General features: G+C 38.0%; 3 protein-coding genes across 3 annotated transcripts; 1 reads left to right on the top strand and 2 right to left on the bottom strand.

Moving 5' to 3' along the window:
• Positions 1-204: 204 nt before the first annotated feature.
• Positions 205-10,504, bottom strand: eef1g (eukaryotic translation elongation factor 1 gamma). Its single transcript, XM_057349475.1, has 10 exons — positions 10,384-10,504; positions 9,465-9,623; positions 9,317-9,380; positions 9,072-9,214; positions 7,936-8,079; positions 5,017-5,146; positions 3,482-3,707; positions 3,201-3,373; positions 2,916-3,040; positions 205-499 (listed from the first exon to the last, which is right to left on the bottom strand). Exons 1-10 carry the CDS (start codon positions 10,393-10,395, stop codon positions 341-343), a joined length of 1,335 nt encoding a protein of 444 aa, XP_057205458.1. The 5' UTR covers positions 10,396-10,504; the 3' UTR covers positions 205-340.
• A 1,196-nt stretch (positions 10,505-11,700) lies between these two features.
• polr2g (RNA polymerase II subunit G) lies at positions 11,701-13,967 on the bottom strand. The gene is made up of 8 exons (XM_057349477.1): positions 13,829-13,967; positions 13,618-13,727; positions 13,379-13,538; positions 13,141-13,191; positions 12,790-12,855; positions 12,620-12,691; positions 12,498-12,531; positions 11,701-12,144 (listed from the first exon to the last, which is right to left on the bottom strand). The coding sequence occupies exons 1-8, from the start codon at positions 13,838-13,840 to the stop codon at positions 12,131-12,133; spliced, it is 519 nt and encodes a 172-aa protein (XP_057205460.1). The 5' UTR covers positions 13,841-13,967; the 3' UTR covers positions 11,701-12,130.
• A 5,829-nt stretch (positions 13,968-19,796) lies between these two features.
• neurog1 (neurogenin 1) lies at positions 19,797-21,207 on the top strand. Its single transcript, XM_057349476.1, has 2 exons — positions 19,797-19,898; positions 20,006-21,207. The coding sequence occupies exon 2, from the start codon at positions 20,016-20,018 to the stop codon at positions 20,676-20,678; it is 663 nt and encodes a 220-aa protein (XP_057205459.1). The 5' UTR covers positions 19,797-19,898; positions 20,006-20,015; the 3' UTR covers positions 20,679-21,207.
• The last annotated feature ends 695 nt before the right edge of the window (positions 21,208-21,902 follow it).

The raw sequence follows: 21,902 nt of genomic DNA, 5'->3' as shown, positions 1-21,902 counted from the left end.
AGATTATATTATGCAGGAACGAATTTATACTTCTACCTTGCTAGTTTTTACAAAACATTTTACTGTTAAACATTTACAAATATAGCATATTATTTGTAGCTGAAGTAGAATTATTTGTTCCTATTCGAAAACTAACATTTCCATATACTTATTTACACCAATTATTAGGTTATTTGTAAACAAAAAAGCATCCCGAGGTGAAACTGTGGAAAAGATTTTTTATTTTCCCCAACTGAAATCTTCCATCCGTCATGGCACACAACCTTCTAAATGAGATACTCAAACTGATTTCATGTCCATCGTTTCTGATGTTGATAAATATCAGGCGCAAGATCCGTTTTCACTTGAAAATCTTGCCCTGGTTGAAAGGTTTGCCTACATGCTTGAATTCACCCTCCCATGCAAAGTACTCCTTCACCATGGTCTTGCACTCCTCACTGTCCACATCCAACTTGCGCCAAGTGTATGACTCATAGTCGATCTGCCAATCATCACTCAGCTGGAGAGAGAAGAGAAAAACAGGTCACAGATAAGTTCTCAATTTCTATCTGCATCGATCAAGATTCACCTGAACTGTTTGAAATCATGTTTCTAACAAAAGTTGTACCCACTTGATAACACATCTAGTTTTGGCATGTAGCATTGTGGAAAAAACTTCGACACAAACTAGTGGTGACTCCGTTTAACTGCGGCTTTTGCATATATTTAACCAATAAAATGTACAGACAAAAGTTTGTTAACTCTGACAAGACAAATGTGATGACAAGACATCATATGAAAGCTGGATTCAAGCCCTTTCCAAATCAGTTTTTATTTTGCTCATACCTTGTATGTAACAAAAGTTGTAGCTATCTGAAGTCAGCTGAGCACTATGATTTTCAGGAACGGAATTTGGAGAAAAGCGGGTTTAAAGTGAGGTGATGAAAATAACAGTCAAGTATCACAAGTAAAAGTCACTTTAGTGGTAAAAGACTTACTCTATATAACAATTTCATAATAAAACAAAACATTTTCTAGTGTTGAAGTCTATAAAAATACTGTATAAAACCGTTTGAATAAAACAAAAGTAAGGAAAATGGTGCTGGGCACACTTAAAGAACGAGAGCTCTGTCCGGAGTGCCAAGAGCACTATCACTACACAAGGACACTAGCAAACATTACGGACAACAACTAGTAAGTAGTGAAGCAAGTTTACATTTTTTATCATGGACAGTGTCGGAGCTTTTGATCATCCCTTGTATGTTTTGCGATCGCGGTCCGGAGGCGGCTCGCATGAGCAGAGGACCGGGGATAACTCCCGTTGCTCCAGACGGTGAGCTCCGCCACCTCACAAAAACATTGTATAAAAAAACTTTGCATGCCGTAGTTTACACAGGACTGGCAGGAAATGTGCATTGATACTCCTTCATTCTTCATGTTATGTGGTTTACTTTGATAGGTGAACTAGGGAAGTTATGAGTGATTTTTTTGCACCTCTGCCAGCATGTCCTTAAACATCAGCTATACATATTTTACCATGGATATAACTGGCATCTAAATGACTGGCAATACCCAAGGACATTTGTTTACTTTTGATGAACAAAATTGTTTTGAAACAAAATATGCAATAATTCTCCATAAACTGAAATTAATTAGTTTCATGCTAAAATGCTTAAGTGAATCTCTAATGTAATATGGGTCTTTTATGAAGTTTTGTGCATAGTTTACAAGGCAAGGCGTGTCACGCAACATGGCCATAATTTACCAAACTAACAACTTTACAGCATACAACCGCTGTTCAATCGACAGCCAGAAAAGATAATCTTTCAGATATCACAGGAAATGTTTTCCTCTTGTGATATGCTGGTACTCCCTCCCAAGATGCATCAACTTCCTGGTTTTTAATACAAAATGTTCTCGACTTTTGACATTTACCCGAATCAAGCATTCCATCCATTACATTCAGTTTGATCAAAACATTCTTTGGTTGTTGCAACACTTGGCCAATATTAAAAATACCTAATGTTTCTTTCACTCAATGCTTAGTGCCAATATATGATGCAAGGCATCTAATCTGTCTGGCAGTTTTTAATCTGCCTGATTCTGACAACCTCAAACCAGTTTGCAATGTTTTTAAAACAAACGTTTCTCTATCGGATACATGTAATGTGTCCAAATACAATACTGTGAAAACATTACCAAATTCGGCATTAATGCCAGTGGCTCTATTTAAAACAGTCACTGTTTGTGTGAACATCCTGACCAGCATGCCACAGAATCACAGGTTCAATTAATGGTTTGAGTTTGGGGTGGAACTACACATTTGTCCATAACTTAAAGGGGTCATATGACATGGCTAAAACGAATATTATCATTTGTTTTAGATGTAATGCAATGTGTATACACGATTTAAGGTTAAAAAATGCTGCATTTTCCACATACCGTGCATGTTTGTATCTCCTCTTTGCCCCGCCTCTCTAAAACGCACAGGTTTTTTACAAAGCTCATGGCTCTGAAAAGCGAGGTGTGCTATGATTGGTTAACAGTGCGTAGTGATTGGTCGAATACTGTAAGCGTGTGAAGGAAATGTAACGCCTCTTACCATATTTGGAACATCAGGTTCCAAAGCAATTGTACTGACAGGTACGCCCACCTTACTTGCGTATACATTTGGGCGGTCTTAGTCAAATCATACCACGAACTGACGTAGATTTGTGGGGGTGTGGTTACACGAGGCGTTTCAAGCAGGTCTGGGTGAGGATTCGCTTTTAGATAGAATGCATCTTTTGTTCCGACACTAATTGATGCAATTTTACTTGTCTAATACATGCATGAGCAACTTATAACACACCAAAGACACAGAAAAACACGTATTCACACCATATGAACCCTTAAACATTTATAAGGGAATATGCATAAATATGTAAAGCACTTACAGGAAAGGCAAGTTCCTGGCCCCTGAAGACCCAGATACCAGAGATACAGCTGTCGTTGTTTGCACCGAAGAGGATGACGCTGGCGAATGCGTTCTTGCGCAGTTTATCGAGTCGCTGGAACATTCCTGAAGAGAGGAACATGAGAGAACATACACATGATATAAAACACACACATCTCTTGCGCAAGTACTAAGAAAACGACAAAAACAAATAACATTCCTGGCATTTAAGGGGGGGGTTATTGAACAAAAAAACTCCAAACAAGTCAATGCACTCTGACTGTACCTGTGATAAGATTACAGCTCATGAAGGCCATGGTGAGCTCTTCAGGGAAGCGGTACTCAGCATACCAGATTGAAAAGCCCTCACGATCAAAATTATCACAGAAGTACGGCAATGCCACGGTCAGGGTGTCCTCGTTGGAGTATTTCCTCTTAAACTCATCCAAGACAAAGGAGCTAGAAGCAAGATGACAGAAATGTGCTCAGAGTCGTTTAAACAGACTCTTGATTCAGAACGTTTCTATTGGGCTGTCAAACTAACAGGGCTGGAGGTGCATCAAGTACCTCTTTGGAAGGTGAGCAAATGGATCCTTTGTTTTTGGCTCAGCAGCCAGTGCAGCTTCACATTCGTCCATCTCCTCCTCAGCAGGGGCGGGCTTCTTATCCTCCTTTTTCTTCTCTTTTTTCTCCTGCTGCTGTGGCTGCTGCTGCTGTTTGCCCCCTTCCTTACTAACCTTCTCCTTCTTAGCAGGAGCCTCCTTCTTGGGCTGCATCTCTGCAAACTTCTTGGCTAAAAAAATGAAACGAGAGGCAAGACATACTTTATTATATAATAAACACTACCAAAATGATACAACAGATTAAAATTTATATTGACTCCAGTTTATATCATTATACCAGCATGCAGCAGAGCCTTGATAAAATATGCCAACCAAAAGAGTCAAAAGTTCAATCCTAAACAATTTGCATCTTTTCACTGACCTCAACATTCAAATCAAATGTCAAACAACCCCATTTTGCTCTTCAAAGCAGTTTTTCAGTCAAAATTTCTTTCTACAAAAACACTACCTCCATCAGGAGCATGTTCCAGTGATTTGTTTGATAGTTCACCCAAAAAAGAAAATCTTCATTTACGCACCCTCAGCCTCATTCCAAACCTGTACGACTTAGAATACAAAATATATTTTGAAGATTGCTGGTAACCAAACACCGCTGGTACCCAAACACCACCGGTCCCCATTAAAAGCACATTTTTGGGTTAACTATCCCTTTAAGCATTTTTGCAACTGAATGCAGGTATTTTGCTCTACAGGTCTGTAAATGATCGTTATACTTAAAACTAGGGCTGTCAAAAGATTAATCGCATCCAGAATAAAAGTTTGTGTTTTCATAATATATATCTGTGTACTGTGCATAATAATTTTGTATTTATTAACATACACATCCATGCATATATTTAAGAAAAATCTAAAAATTAATAAACATTTATATATCATTTCAATAGGGATGTAACGATTCACAGTGAGACTGTTGAAAATCGATTATAATGTGTGACGATTCAAATCGGTTGAGGTGTGAACTGAATCGCAATACATTTTTTGAACAGCAGGGGCCGCTATTTCTTAAATGCAAAAAAAATCCAAGAAAAGCACAGACAGTATTAGTTTGTTTAAATTAAAGAGACTTTTTCTATTATTAATTTGTTATAAAATGGCAGTTTAGTTTTGTTATTTGAAATAAAACAATTTTATTATACAAAGAAACGTGAAGCATTTAAGAAATAATGCAAGGGAAGTTGTTCATTTCTAATTTGTTTTAACTCATTTTGTAAAAATAAATCGCATCGTGAGCTGAGTGAATAGTTACATCCCTACATTTCAATTATTGGTAAATATAAATAAATACATGTAAATATTTCCTAAATATGTATACTTGTGTATGTGTTTGTATTTATAAATACAAAATGAATATGCACAGTACATAGACATATGTTATGCAAACACAAACTTTTATTCTGGATGCGATTAATCACGATTAATCGTTTGACTGTCCTACTTAAAACTTAATATGTTCTAGGATACAGTCTTTGTGAAACTTACCATCAAACTGAGCCATTTTCTCACAGAGCTTGACCTCTCCCAAAACAGCCTTAAACTGAGGTTGGTTGACACAGGTCACAAACCAGCGAGTGACATTTGGGTAGGGTTGACGGAAAGAGGGCTCAAGAACCTGAAGAAATGTTGCAATAGCAATTTTAGGATGACAAATTCAGCTGGCCTGGAGAATGTATATTTGAACTGCAAATCACCCAATTACCTGCAAAAATAAAACACTATTTTAGCTATTCAAATCATTTCTGGTTCTACAGCTATGAAAAGTCACTGGTGTCACAATTCCATTGCGATCATGTAAACAATTTGATTTAATATCACAATGCATTTCATCATCTATTTGCAATATTACTGCACAAGTCTGTCACCCCCACACTTTCACACAGTGTAAAAAAGCATTAAAATCAAGGCGTTTGCCCCGTCGCATCCAGTGGGGGCAGAATTTGTTTACAGTAGGTTCTATAGTTTTTTTATTGCATCGTGCCGCTCATGTGAGGTGTAGACAAGGCAGAGTCGCAACAGTTACTTCTCGTCTTGCTGGTCAAAAAAATACTTTGACCGAATAGAACACTCTAGAGAGCAGAGACACGAACTTCTTTGATAACGCGAGTAGATCGCTTCGAGAGGCAATGTGGCGTCTTTTACATGTCAGGGAGAGATGCGCAAGCACTGCTCGTGCTGAAACTACAGTCTGAAAGATGCATTTATTAGGGATGCCACAATTCTCAATATAATATTGAACTGTTCGCAGGGCTCCAGACCGCACCTAAAAAAATATTAATTTGCGAGTGATCATTTTGCGGAGGTCGCCACTGGCGACCGTGCAAATTTACTTGTTTTTGAAGCGCCTTACTTTTTAAAAAAATGGCAGGCTAGCGAGAGAGAGAGCTGTGCAGGTCTCAGGGAAGGCGCACTTCCCGACCTCAAGAGGTGCTCTAGCGGCAAACGCGACCGACTCCCAGTCCCAACATAACGTAACAAGCCCTTTCGTAATAAAATAAAATATATAGCCTACTTTTTCTTGCAGTATAATATATAAATATGGTCTTGACATGCACCTTTTCTGTTGGTTCAAATGAATTCAGAGTAATTTGGTCAGCTGTATTCAGAGTTTAATCAGTCTTCGCAATAACCAATAACACTTCTCTGCCTCTTTAAATTAGCAGAAATCAGCTGTCATCTGCCTTTAAATGCATAGACAGGCAGCATTTGAAGAACACATTTACATTTGTACACAAATATAAATATATTTAAAACTATTCTGTGGAATTCTGCAGATTATTCCCAAATTTTAGGGTGGAATTAACAAAAAGTCTGCAGATTCCGTATGACCCTGCTTATGAGGGAAAACAACTTGAAAGAAAAACTTTACGTGAGCAAAACCTATGAGAGGGAAGATTTACACACAACAGGATAACAAAGTATGTGATTAAAAATATGTAAATTCACGTTATATGGCTCTTAAAAAACTAATTTGGCGCCTGGCATTTTTTCCCCTATGGAAGCCAATGGCTCCTTAACTGATTTTTTGTCTGGAGCCCTGGTTCGGTACGACCTCCACGGTTCAATACGCGCAAGTGAATTGCAGTTTTCCGATTAAATTATTTCCGTGCACTTAATTACTCTCCGAACTGGCACGGTCCGTGATTGTCTGCACTGAGATAGATCAACGCATCCCACGAATAAGTATCTAATGGCGAGTGGGGGTCGAGCGAGGCCGCCTGTAGCCTGAGAAGCAATGTGCTGTTGAGCATAATGCTGACGAACAAGACACAGGCTGGCCATTGGATGCACCAGAACGACTTTTTTTGCCCGTTGTGACAAAGTGATAATGTCCGAATTTGGCACGTCAAGAATGTATTTCACACTGCATACGAAAGCAGCACGTTTGCTCTCACCCAAGACAAGCAGAGAAAGCGTCTACAGCACGATGCCAAAGTCCGGTTAACGAAAGTCATGCCACTCTGCGGCCATTCGGACAGCTATTTCCATCATAGCAAAAGCGCCTCCGGGAAACTATTAAGCGTTGCATTTCTTCCAATTTATTGTAATGGCAGTGGCGCACCTTGTTAATATATGTTATCTTTGGCCTTGCCCATTGAGCGCTAGTGTTTGCCGTGTTAGGGGCGATTCACATTTCACGTCTTTTGAGAACGCAAGTTCTTTATTTTAAATGTAGGCACGCGGCATGCCCGCGCAAATAGGAAGCGACGCGGTCGCACATTTTTCTAGCCACGTTGGCGCCGCATTGAGATGCAAATAGTTAAACTTTTCAGAGTGAAACTCTTTCTTCATAACTTCTTATTAAAAAACACTAATGTGCCAAGCCATCAGAACCGAACCGAACACCGTGGGTAAAAAACGAGGTACGTATTGATATATCACCGTGGGTGAGCTGTATTGTTGCATGCCTAGTATTTATATGCTTTTTGTCAAAATCATTGTTGTCAAACAAGACAAGACATAGGAATACTTTATTTACAGTAAAACAGTAACCATTGGGGCATGTATGAAGTTTAATTGCATGTTTTAATAATCTATTGTTTTTTTGCATCGATGCAGATGCGACGATTTCGCATCGCAAAAACGATTGTATTCAACAGAAAAATGTAACCATACACTACACTAACCATACATTACATGACTAGCAGTCGCTTTTTTCCGAAGTGATACATGTTTCAGTATGAGTGATGAGAAAGGCATTGGTAACAAATTTTGTGTGATGCTGCTTTCATATTGCTATAAAATGTATAACTGCCAAATCCACCTTCAATTGTCTTCTTGCAATCAAACGCTAAAACATATGTTCATCTCTGCTCAACAAACGTTTGAGATGTTGCTTATTTTAGATTTGCCTGTTGACTGCATTCCTCAACCTGCTTTTCAACAGACACAATGAACACTCACCTGTTTGTAGAGCCACAACAGTGAGCAGGCAACAGTGATGTCAGCCAGACCGATTCTCTCCCCAACCAGGAAAGTGCGAGTGTTTAAGTGCTGATTCAGGACGGCAAGGACTCGTTTCAGCTCTTCCTTGGCCTGCTCTGTTGCCTACATACAATACAACAAAACACAGAAAGTCTTAAACATTCAACAAACCCAGCAAATCATGACAGAGCAATTTCACATTTTTAAAGACTGATCGTGCATCCATTTCCACTGGTGTGTTTTGAGCAAACGTGAATGAGCAATAATGTTTTGTACGTCGCTTTGGATAACATCTGCTAAATTAATAAATGGGCAATTCCGTAAAAATGTCAACCTTACCACGAAAAAATTAAGTTTTTACCAGCGGTTTTTACTATGGTAACAGCACAGATTTTAACATTTGGTGGTTCAAATACCCATGTGAGATCTCTCTTCAAATTTGTAAAGCATTTGTTTTATTTTTAGTGCATGATTTTTCATAGTCAGGTAAGTGCCATTTTCAGGATTGTCACATCCATAACGCTACATATTCCTCATAAATGGACACATGAAAATGAATATAAAGGAACTATTTTATGTTCTATAAAGAGGCATCCCTTCTCCATTAATTGGGTATTATTGCATCAGGATTGTGCATTTTATTTTATAGAAATCCTACAAAGTTTATCGTCTCCCAAAAACCGCGTCTTTTTTTGTCACATCCATAACGCATGTTTATTTCCCTTTTTTTAAATATACATTTTTTTCATAGTGACACTTTTTGATGTTTAGACTATCAACAAGGGTTCAGTAAAATATAAACAGATGGTTCAATATAATCGCAACAAATTCATTCTCTGAGCATTTTTATGTCACATCCATAACGCTGGAATTGCCCAAATGTAAAAAAATCAAATTACCAGTAGTGCATATAAAATGTTGACGGCGATCAAGGGCCACAAAAGAGTATAAACGCTCCATCTTAAGTACATGAGGAATAAAAACCACTGCTGATGACTGCGAGCTGAAGCCAAGCTCAGTTTCTGACTGGTGTGTTTTACCTTCAAAGTACCTGTACGCCCAAAAGCCACACAACTCACCGGTGAAAATGCACAGTCATGGATAATAAAACCAACCTGTTTGTTAAACTGCATGATACCCAAAGTAGGGAACACCCAAGCACTGGCTGGAGGGATGATCTCAGAGTCAGCAAAGCTGACCCACTGCAGCACCTGGGCAGCAGCCTGGGGAGTGCTACCACGAAGGGCATCATTGCTCACTGTCAAAATGATAACGTAGGATGAAATTACGTACAACAAACACCTCCATTATCTCTATAATCACTATTAAAAAGCCCGTCTGTTAGTATAAGCGTACTTACAGTAGTGAGCAATGGCACTGCTCTCAAACAGACAGAAGCCATCATCACCCTGGTAAGCTGGAACCTAAAGAAACAAAAATCAATGAATCGATTCTACGTCAAGAGATCTCGAGCAGATAAGCAGAGAGGGGAGCTTGAGAATACTGACCTTGCCCAAGGGAAAGTTGTTAAGGAAGGCAGGGGATCGGTTCGTCTGCCCAAAGGTGAAGGCAGGGGGGTTGCTCGCAATTTTCAGACGAGCTCCACTGTACTGGGCCGCAATCTGAGCCTTAAAGGCCCTCCAGTTCTCTGGGTACGTGTAGAGAGTCTGCAGACAGAAAATAGTTCATTATACACCTCGCTGAAATGACACCGTTTCTCTTCTCTCCATTGACTTTGTAGGAACGTGAGAATATGAGTGCATTTAACATAAACCTGTTTACAACGCATTACACAGCTGACAGTTAATTCCCAGTAGTAAACCGGTTCATAGACAGCCAGTGTTGGACACTTTTATAAAAAAGCCTAATGTGAGAGCACTAAATATCTGAATGATGCAATAGCACATTTGTAGGCCACTTTGTGTTATCAAGCTTAAAAACCACGAGCTGAATTTGTTTGATATCACAGTAGGATATCACTATTACCAGTCACGTTGTTCTTACTGACTGCCACAATGACTGTAACTTAGTATACTCATTTCTCCCATCTTTTGTTGACACATGAACATATGACATACGCGCATCACTTTCAATTAAAATATCAAGTTATATCACGTAACACAATATTCTGGCCTGAATAAATGTGAGAACGGGACACTATCAGCTTCATATGCCGCACACAGACAGGCAAACGTGGCACAAAGGAGCGCTGAACTGAGCTCCTATTCCCTCTCTCTAACCGCCAAATAAAGGGGTGTGGAGGTACATATAAAATAAATAATCATCCCGACAGGCCAGAAACAAACTAACAAACACGACGGAATGAAAGTCAAGTTCAGATATATGAGGATCGGAGTGATTTTGGGATGATTGCTGATGGAGATGAGCAGTAAGAACACGTCTATGGGTTTCTCCCATTTTACTCACCCCTGCCGCCATCTTCAGGACGAGAGAAAGGAGGAACGGAGGCGCGTGGCTGTGACGTTTAGCGCATTGTGTCGCAGAAATAACACGCGAGAAGGGCGCGCTGAGAGCGATAGCCGAATGCGTTGTCATCATTGAGATTTTTTTGTTTTGATACGTGAAAGATTTGATAGGTTTGTTTACAAAAGCTTCGTACGCATTTAAGTCATATTAATCAAATATTATAATCTATATGATTTTATATTTTTAATATTGTCATGTATTCCATCATACAATGTGTCCTTCTGCATTTTTTAAAATAATAAATAATTGTGTATTTTTTTACTTTAGAGACCCCCATCCCATCTGTTTTAGGGTGCTGGGCTATTTTTATACAGCACTCAAAGTTGAAAAGTTGTTGGACATGAGATCCTTAAAGCAACATGCATGCGTTATCTGAGAGATATGGAGTTGTGTTGCATGTAATTTCACATTTTCTTATAAGCGGTCATTGAAATGACCAAGATCACTGGAGGAACTCTAGTAATGGACATGTTTTATGTTTTTAGCCATAGATGCAGAAAATCCCAAACCCTTCAAAAAAATGTAAACGATGCTGGTTCGAAGAACTTCCTTTTTCAGTTTTTTTCACATTACACAAAGGTTTGAACAAAACACAACTTACATTTATAACCGAATCAAAATGTTAAATCAATATTTTTAAGATTTAATTATATATGTTAGATAAAAAATCTAAAAACCGTTAGTCCTTTTGTGCCAGTGTTTACATCTTGCAAAGTGGTCAGTATGCAAGAACTGTGCATATAGCGTTTGAAGGTTTTTTTATAGATAGAAGATGGAAATCCTTTATATTTTGAGGTGAAACTCCATCCCACCTTAAAATTCACTCCCTAGGCTCCATCCTACTGCGTCGCTTTCCATTTCCAGCCCTGCTTATATGCACATGTGTCCACTTGTAGAGGTATTAACACTCAACAGAGTTGATGATCTTTGAATTGTCATTCTGTTGGTGGTCTAGTGAGACCAAAGCAATAACTAGCTAACTAGAGTGAACAGTTTTGGCATATTCAAAATGGGATCTATCAAGTTACGCACTTTCTTGTGCAAAAAGAATAAAGAAAACTACAGAAACATAAGCTCTAGGACCTTAACAAATTGATATCACTCAGTAAGTTTCAAAAATTTGACAGTGCCTCTGACTTTGGCATCCTAAAAATATCATTGCCATAAAACATTTTCATATGGGTTACAGATGGAATATACAAACAGGCAAAATGCAGTGAATCTTTAAAAAACAATAAAAAATACAAAGCAGTGATAAACCTTTTGTGGTGTGTATTGTATTACAAAAGAAAAAAATATATATCACAGTGCAAGGGCACATCGAAATTTACAAAAAGCATATTCTAAAAGCAAGTGATGAATGACAGCATTGTCATCTCTAGACGTGTTTTCCAAAAAGTCCTAGTAAATAAATCAATTGCTTTCTCTGCTGCCTCATAAATTAAACTCTCCATTTTCAGGTCTTTCCATTACTTAGAATCACTGCTGAGTTACATTTTGTTCCCATTATACTGTATATGATTTTCCAAATGTAAAAAACAGACAATGAGAGGATAAAAGATAATGTTTAAAAAAGGCAAGAAACTATGCATAACTTCTAATGCATGAGGACACAATTACAGTATATACAAAACAAAAATAACTGTCATCACCACAGAATTAGGCTCCAAAATTCTTGGCTGAAGGATCAGCTGACAAGACCTGAAAAAACAACATCAAAATGTTTATACAATATATGTACAACACAACATACATTGCCAACAAAAGAAACAATGAATGTAACAGATGCAACAATTTTTGCCTGTCAGAAGATATTTCACAAGACTGACCAATCTGACACTTCATTTTAGATTTTAAGGATATATTTGAGGTAAGGATTAGCCTAAATCATTTAATTTATATGATCTAATGGTTAATGGTCTGCTATAGAGAATTAGACATTCTTCTTACAGGGAATAGTAAAAAGCATAAACTGTGATTTTTTACAATAAAATGTCCATAAAAAGACACTGATTTAAAAACAGATAGCAATATTCACCACACAAAATACATACCCAAATAGTCATCCATAAGAGATCCAATAGCAAACTAAAAGAAAAAATGAATAAGTTACATACATCATTTTTAGATTTTTGTTAAGTATTAGTAAACACTGTTATCCAAAGTCAACAATTACAATATCATTCTTATCCACTCGAGTTCCCACAATCTTCAGTCGAATTTCATCATCTTGTTGGATCACAATGTCCTGTTAAAAAGAAAAACATTAAATAGTGTATATTTGTGGTATTTTAATAAGCATTCCCTTCAACCAGCATTTCTTAATGGTGATTTACTAAATCTTACCTCATCAACTGTTTTATAGCAGGGAGGATTTGAGTTTGGGTCAAACTCCATCTCAGAGGGAATAGACTAAATACAAAAATGACAGGTGTCAAGGAACAATTACATATTGTGGTCAAATATGACGTTGTCAGTTTGTAATTAGATGACTAAGAAAATATTGACTGTGTCACTGACTGAACTTTACAATTAATTTGACCCGAACAGAGCACATTATAATTTTGGACAATTACATGGCTGGCTAGAAACACCTCAACTAAGCACATAAGATATTAAACATGTTTTCAATATACATGTAATGAGGGGGTATATAACACTAAACATAAACAAAAACATTTCTTATTGGAAACCTACATGACGAGAAATGAAACAAGACATGGGGCCAATTTCGGTAAAGAGCCCAACCTGTAAATAGAAAGAGAAGATAGATATATAAGTAAAAACTGTAGCAGGTCACAATAGTTCACGAGGAATGTATGATATCCACGTCAATGAGGAATCCGTGTCTCAGTGTTATCTACTATTTCCATACACATCAAGTTGAACTACGGTAGAATAGGGTGCACACAGTTTAAGTAAATTGTACTCGTACTTTGTTAACTTGTGTGACAACAGCATCCACCACTTCTCCTTTGAAAGGACGAAATACAATTGCTTTGTATTTGACAGGGTACAACACAAAACCTCTGCCAGGTTGAATCACACCAGCTCCGATATTATCAATTGTAGTTACTGCAATGACAAAACCATACCTGCGAAACAAAAGAGACATAAGAGATCAACATCGGTGAAGATTATTTATGAAGACCTCCACCTTTCAGTAGAACTTACTTTCCCGTACACGTCCCCTCCACCTCTGTGAAAAGCTTCTGTTTGACCGTGTTCAAAAGGTTGGGTCCGAAGTACCTTGGATGGAGGAGAATTTCATGCTCCAAAGAGATCTATTGAAAACCACAATAAACATGCATGGATATTAGAATTTCCAATTATTCGAAAATGACACTCTTAACTGTTACATACTGCGAAACAATTGAGAGCTTACGTGATAAAACATCTCTTAGGGCGTTGTGTCTGTCAAAAGTACAAACTTTATACTAAAAGAAGAGTAAATTAACTCTAATGTATTATTTTGCACGTTCGAGTGGCGATCTTCAAAAAGCGAATCCGGTTACTACACAGAACTTCCGGTGACTTCGATTTCAAATTAAGAGTCTTAAAACTTCTTGAGTAGAACGGCTTTACACTCAAAGTAAGATTATAAGTAAACGGTTGCTTTAAGTTCACTTTTTGTGTGTGTTGTAAGACGTTTTAAAAGTAATATTTTTAAATGTTACATCCTTCCCAAAAAGAAAAAAATGAACAAACCAAAAAATTGATAATAAAATTAATCAAAATAAAAGATTTTATACATATAACGATAAATTATTGATCAACATTTAAATTGGTTAATAATATCTAATAATATCTACTGAACTTTATCACTAATATGTAATTAATGTTTTTTTCCTAATCCTGTTTTTTTTTACTTCAGACACGTGCTGAAAATCTTACACATAGCATGCGATAGCATTAACAACATACAACCACAAGAGGTCCCCATGATCCCTAAAATATAGGCTACATGCACTGTCACTACTGAAGTGATTGTTCCAGATCCGCTCGAGTGAAAATGAGTGGTAACAATTGTGGCAAGCACCGGAATTTTGATTTTTATGTGAAAATGTTTTTATAATTAAAGTATATATTTTTTAATTGTTTATAAAAGTTCAATTTATTATTATTATTATTATTAATTTTGTTCAGCCTGTGGGGTTGAATAAACAAATAAACAATTAATACATATTAGTATCATTTATCAGAATGAACCAGCATTCCTTTAAACGTGTTGCATGCTCACGCTAATATGCAACAAATAAAGTTTATACCTTAAATGCAGGATAATCTTTCCTGTGGGTTTTGTTGTTGCTTTAACAGCAAATTTTTAAAAACGTCTCTTTCAAAAGCATATAAAGGCAAATGCAGTGGATTGCTATAGATCAGACCGTCTCACTATTGTTGTTCAGGCAGGTCAGATATCCTATAGGACTAAAGCCATGCATGTTGATGAGCATGGGCAGATGTCCACACATATCTAAGTATGGTGGATGGGGTTTGTATCATGCATGTCCAAAATGAGGACGGTCCTTGGGGACTTTGTCATTCTGTCTGCATTCTTGCAGAGTGCAGGCACTCACATTAACCTTAATATAAAAAAAACTGAGAGAATGCCTACAGATGTCCTCACACTCACAAGTTCATGGCCTTCGTGTAATACAGACAGTTGCTTTCATTTAATCAAACCGAAATCCTTTTATTCGCTTTTTGTTTCTGTGCTTTGTGAGTTTGGCTATATGTTAGGTCAATGAAAAAGCTTTTAAGCAATTTCTTTGTGCAAAAGGAAAACACTGGGATCAGTGCAACTGAAACATGGTGTCTTAGAAGATATATAAAATATTACAAAATATGTTTTACAGTTGTCATTGTAGTGCAGAGGAATAAATGTGAATGCTAAAAAAATATTTAGACTAACTACTTTTAGTTTTCCAATGATCTCATGCAGTGGATGTGTTTTGAAGTGTTACTAAAGATAATTCAAACATGTTCGACTACTGCTAAAGACTCTGCTTAATTTCATCACTTAAAAACAAACATGACTTTAATAAACATGAACTTTTCATCTTTGAATTTTGTGATTAATTTCTCTAAAATGTTTATTTAAACTATTACATCAAAAATTAAACATATCTTCAATTGTGTTTTACTGAGCTACATGAAAGAATGACGCTCAGTGTTTTGTTTCGACCACCACGCTATTTTCAAATATCTTTCTCCTCTGTAGCTTTCATTTTGTGCGAGTAAAGCCCCTCCAGTGTTGATCTGAGTGCTCTCAGAGCTGATGGAAAGGAAAATCCTGTTCCTGGAGCCACTACTTTGCTTCCCCCTCTCCCCCTTCTCTCACCAAAGGTAGCTTTCAGATGCAAAATAAGCAGACATATGGAGAGGAGGTCTTTCTCCGGCCCTCCTAAAGATTCAGATTGTATGACAAATCACGTCCACCACCAACCTCCCAACCCCACACAGAATCTCCAGACAACAGCTTCATTAGGGTGAAAGAAGGAGTTTTTGCAGCTTTGTCGAGTCAAGCTCGGACCCCTTTCCCTTCTCAATTACTCCATTGTTGCCTAGAGATTCAAGTTATTGCACTCAAAACCATATGGCTGATTTGAACACCTTCAAGTGATGCCATCACCCAAACCTACGTTTCATCAGGTTTCTTAAGTGGGCACACACACGTTAAAAAAAATGTAATAGATTGCCTTGACACATTTTTATCAACAGATGGACATGTGTTGATGAACAATGTGTGTTGCAAAATGATAAAAAACGTTGACCTGAAAAACGGTGAAAAAAGCTTTAAAGTCTACCAAGAAAAAAGTCCACAGAGTGGAGCAGTCTGGTGAGGTCAGGTGTATGAACATATCATTAGTCAGAGAATCGCTGTATACTTCCTCCCTTTTAACGGTGATGTTGCTTGTGCAAAGCTTCTTCTCATTTTACCAAATAGTTGCCCCGGTTACTTTCAAATATAAAGTCCTTAGAGACACAGCTTTCATTGTTAACACTGATGCAGGGTAAACTAGAGGTAAATTATGCACTTGCACAAACACATGAAGACAAGTGAATGCCCCACCGTAGGGTTTGTATTTAGACTTGGACATCTGATTGATAGTACAAGGTTCACGAACTGGTACATTATGTGTCTGGCTCACAAAGAGAGCCTAAAATTTACATTCGCATATGTAATGAGATTCCATTGGATTCTGATAATAGCACCTGTTCCAAAATCTTCAAATACATACAAAAATACATTAGAAGTATGTTTTACAAACAAATTGACTTGAAAAATCTAAACAGTAATGCAAAGTTTGTAGCTTTGTATAAGCATACATGCATTTCAAGGAGGGCACTTGTCACAATGCATTCTGGAGGTATACAGAAATTTGGCAACATAATACTACCAATAATAATAATAATCATAATATTGAGTGGTGACCGTGCATGAGCCCATTTATGAATTTTGCATGGGTAAATAAATGTTATAAAGTTATATTATAAATATGAATTATATAATAATATTGTTATTTTTGTAAAAACAATACCTACTGAAGTAGCTAAATTATTGAAATTGAATTGAACGAAAAGTTTTTATAAATAAGTAAATAAGAAAGAAAGAAAGAAAGAAAGAAAGAAAGAAAGAAAGAAAGAAAGAAAGAAAGAAAGAAAGAAAGAAAGAAAGAAAGAAAGAAAGACATTTCAATATCCTAATAGGAATTATATTTCACTCGCCCCAAAATAATTATTTCACTGTTAATGAAAACAAAATTTGTATAACTTTAGATCTTAAGCATTATTAAGCCACTGAGTATATAACACAAGCAAGTGACAAAGTTGATGCTGTCTTAAAACATTGTAGTAGAATTTATTTTCAGTCTTTTATACCAATGTCTGCACGAGGTTGTGGGGGTGATTTTCTTATTTGGGGTGTGGTATCCCCGTACAATTGAAGCACTGGAGTAAGGAATTAATTATCATTCAAAAGTAATGGCCCTATTCTGCCCTGCTTGAATTCTGAACAAGGAGAAAAGGTCCCCTGGCCCCGATCCTGCCGCAACGCCAGGGGAAAGGATTATTCCGGGGATTACCATGTGAAAACTTCTATCAGACTTTCTGACTCAAAGATCTTTTGCGAACAGTAATCGCGTTAATACCCGGGGATTAATGCTGGGCCAAAAGTAAAATTGAATTTTAATACGAATTGCATAAATAGATGTAAAAAAAATTAAAAGACTATTCTCGCCGAGAATAAAGAGAGTTCTGTCGCTCACGCGTCACTTGCCAAGCCCAGGCAGAAGTATGACCACGGGTTGAACAAGACCAAATTCACCTTTTAGTATAAAAGCGCTTCAGACACAATTTCCCACACCTGCCATGCAAATCTTTAGCTAATCTCTTTTCATTTTCATTTCGTTTATTTTTGCAGTATTAAAGTATCAGTTGCATTGAAATACTAATGTCTACTCGTCTTTAAACTCTGTGTTGCATTGCGTTCTTAAAATGTGCATTGCGCACGACTGTTTTAGGGTTCAGATCAGACCCTCTTTAAGTAATTCAGTTGTTTCATTTTCTCACGTGTTTCTGCTATTGAAATGCAATCAGGTCTCGTGCACTTGTGCCTAATCCTGTCAAAATCTCCTTGGCAACATCTCTCAGCTGTGGGCAAAACCCTTCTTCCTCCCCTCCGCCCCTTTTCTAGAAAAAAACCCTGACCCATCCATCACTTTTGTGGAAATACTGTTAAGTAACATTGTAAAACAATAACATTTTTATGACTTTATAAGAGCAATAAGTGCATGGCCCGAACCAGATCACTAATGCCCTGACTGGAAGCAAAATTGGCATTCAAGCTGTTTTCCCTCTTTGAAGTTATTACTGACAGGTTGGTGTTGTAATAGTAAAATCGATCTCTCCCCCATCACCCAGTCTGGACCTCCGAAGAGCGATCGTAAGGGCTTTAAAATGAATGCATTCGCCATAAAATCCTAAAGCCCAGACAACACATAAAGTCGTTTTTTAAACTTGCATTGCAACAGTATCCCACATGCTGAAGCCAAGTATCTCGTTTGCAAATACATCTCCATCTTTATGACTCAATAATAGTTTGTGTGTCTGAAATTATGCATCCAGCCACTTGTGCTTCTTTTCACGCCAGCGAAAGCACAAACGTGTCTCAAAAGCGGGGTGTTTTTGTTCACGCTGGGACTATTTGAATAAGAATAATGCTATTGGAGTGTCGCAGGCCGAGAAAAATGAGTGACAAAAGCTCAGAGGCACAGAATTTGGACGGGGTACAAACCGTATAGAGCTGAAAAGAAGAGAGAGGAGAGGCGCACAATGGAACAATTCACCTTATAATCGCTTTGATATATCATACATGCCTGAAGACTCTAAACATTGTGTAATTATTTATAAATGACTGTGCCCCTATCGCCATAATGCCACAAGGAGAAAGGCACCGCAGGTCTCTCCCCAAACTATTTCTAAATAGTGCCCCCTTCATTTTTTTCTATAGAGGGGCGAGGTGCTAGCAATTGAATAAATTGAATAATTAATGAACAATTGTACGGCTGTCTCATAAAGATGTCTTTAAATAAAACTTAAGGCACTGCGCATAGTGACAGCACTTTGATTGAACTGTATCTTTCACCTTGTGAGTTGTAATAACTCAAAATGTGTGTTGGGGCAGCGGTGTGGAATAATATAACTTTCTCGAAATAAATTCAGAACGTGACATTTATTTATTTTACGTTTTCTATTTATTGCGTACTACAATAGAAATATAATACAGCTAATATAAAATACTAATGACAGAACACGTTTTATGTGTAAACACTAAGCCAATATAGCTAACTAAAGCTATCAAACTCTCATGCGCACGCAAACACGGTGAGTTTTGCACGTCTTCCACAACGTTCCAAAATAGCTTTTGATTGAATTCAAAAACGTGTAAACCTTCAAAACTTGTACTATATCTTCGTGCTTTGTAGTTTCTATAGACTTCGTAAAGTCACCTCTTTTCAATGTCCTCTAGAGATTTACCTTAAAGTGGGCTTGGTCCATGTTGGACAGATAGCAACAGCTCTGCTCGCGTGGCTGGGCAGCTCTCCGGCTCTCTGATTGGCCAGCGGTGATTACAGGCACGCTTCAGAGGGCGAACAAACAAGAGGCATAAATTATGCTAATGAGATGGTCGTGCGGCACGGGGCAGACCTGATGCAAACCATTCATTCATCCTTCACAAAAATGCCAAAGCGAGGGGGGGGTTGTCCATTGTCCCACCAGGGTATATAAGGTGTGTGAGGCCAGTCGTGTGCCAAGCTCACTTGCTCACACGAGCTGATTGAGGGGTAAGAGCAAGACAGACGCGTGCCTTTAACTCCAACACAAACTATCTGCAGGACTTTGCCGCCGTGCAAGCCTTCAAACACATTGTTTCATCTCCCAGCCATAATAAGGTGCGTATTTGCAACTGAAAACTTACCCATTGGATGCTCAGAATCCGAAATGCCACATTAGACCCTCCTTGGTATATTTCTAACGTTTTCCTTGGTTTTCTCTGCAGGTTATCAACAATGTGCACTGCCATGGAGACTCTGTACTCCGACATGGATAACTCCAGCTGTGACTACTCGTTTACGCACACGGATGATGAGGACTCGCGCAGCAGCAGCCACACCGCGTCCCCCGCGTCCTCCTGTGGAAAGCCACCTGCGTCTCCAGCTGACAGCCTGCAGGAGACCACCGCTGAGCTCCAGCAAAAAAAGAGGCGCAGGGGACGTGCGAGGAAGCAAGGCACCGTGCACGTCGTGAAGAAAACCCGCCGTCTCAAAGCAAACGACCGCGAGAGGAACAGGATGCACAACCTCAACGACGCCTTGGATTCTCTGAGAAGCGTGCTCCCTGCCTTTCCCGACGACACAAAGCTCACCAAAATCGAGACCCTGCGCTTTGCCCACAACTACATCTGGGCACTTTCCGAGACCATCCGGATCGCAGACCAGCGGCAAAGCACGAAGTCAAGAGACGCACCGCTGCTGCTCCCGGGACTAAGCTGCATTGGAGAGGCACCAAGCCCGAGAGGCAACTCTTGCTCTTGGGCATCCAGTGCCTCTTCGGCTTCATCTCCGTCTTATTGCACCTCAGACCCCGACAGCCCTGCAGCCATTGACGATTTCGGATATTTGCAGACTGATGTAGTTTACAGATACCACAACTTCGTGCCTAGCATCTTTTAAACCGATAGACTCATTCCCGTGTCTGTACTGTAGCTGCAGAAGTATATAGTGTAATAACAGAGGATGTTTCTCTTACTTTTTCATTAGAACCAAGAAACACAGAGACAACATTAGGTATTCACTGTTTGCCTTAACGACTGTTACAGTTCACAAATGAGAATGTTGTTTTATTTTTGTACGTTTTGTATCGTTGATATCAATGTCTTTGCACTTTCCCAGCGCGTTGCATTCCTTGGAGTACCTATGACCTTAACCCCAGTTAGAGAAAATTATCATTTAAACGAAGACAGATTTGCCTTTGCAGTCCAAGGTGAAAAGTCAATATTACAATTTGTAGAGCGATAATGCAGAAAAACGAGCGTGAAAATTCAGTTTCAACGCTGGGACAATAGACTGAAAAGCCATCACGAGACAAAGATCTGGCCTTATGCATTATGTATTTTGACCCGAAGAAACTCCTCTGTCTGGCTTATTAAGAGTACAGTCAACTAGCTGTCATAACTTTTTTTTTTACTTTTATTTATTCAACCTGTTCGTATTCTAATGTATTGTATGTGTATTGTATATAAAGAGATTTATTCTATTATGTATTTACCTCAAAATATAAATCGGGTGCAAATATGTTTGTACGAATAAATATAACGTTTTCTAAAAAAAAAAAACATTCTGAGTTTGCTTGTTTTCTTTATATGGCATATGATGGGCTCTGGATGAAACAACTCAGAGATGACTGGAAACATGACAGACATATTTGTAATTAGTACAGCCATTGTGGCGTCACTCTGGGTCACAGCGCATAATATAACGGTTACAGCAGCAGGTGCATGGCTATAGATTTGCGATAGCGCGTAAGCGTCATCTCATTTGTCAACAGAACTGCTTGCTTTTGCGCATTTTAAACATATATGAGCCCTGGAAACTCTAAATGCAGCAGAGGTTTGGATGGAAGTTAATTTGTATAATACATGCAACTGTAAAAATAATAGATATTCTTTATTCCTTAAACAACTACACAATTTATGACAAAATAAGGTAAACAACAAAACAACAACAGTAAAAATAATAATAATAATTATTATTATTTTTATTTTTTTAAATTTGTGAAAGAATACACATTTGCATCAAATATTCCGTTGGTGCTGATCGTATCTAATTTTCGCGCACTTGGTCAAATACGACGTGAGAGTTTTCATTCTGTGCACGTTGTGAATATGGTTCAGCAGA

The sequence above is a fragment of the Triplophysa rosa genome, linkage group LG13 (assembly GCF_024868665.1).
Source record: "Triplophysa rosa linkage group LG13, Trosa_1v2, whole genome shotgun sequence".
Classification (NCBI taxonomy): Eukaryota; Metazoa; Chordata; class Actinopteri; order Cypriniformes; family Nemacheilidae; genus Triplophysa; species Triplophysa rosa.
Note: the sequence above shows the minus strand (reverse complement) of the source record. Positions and strands in the feature narration are given on the sequence as shown.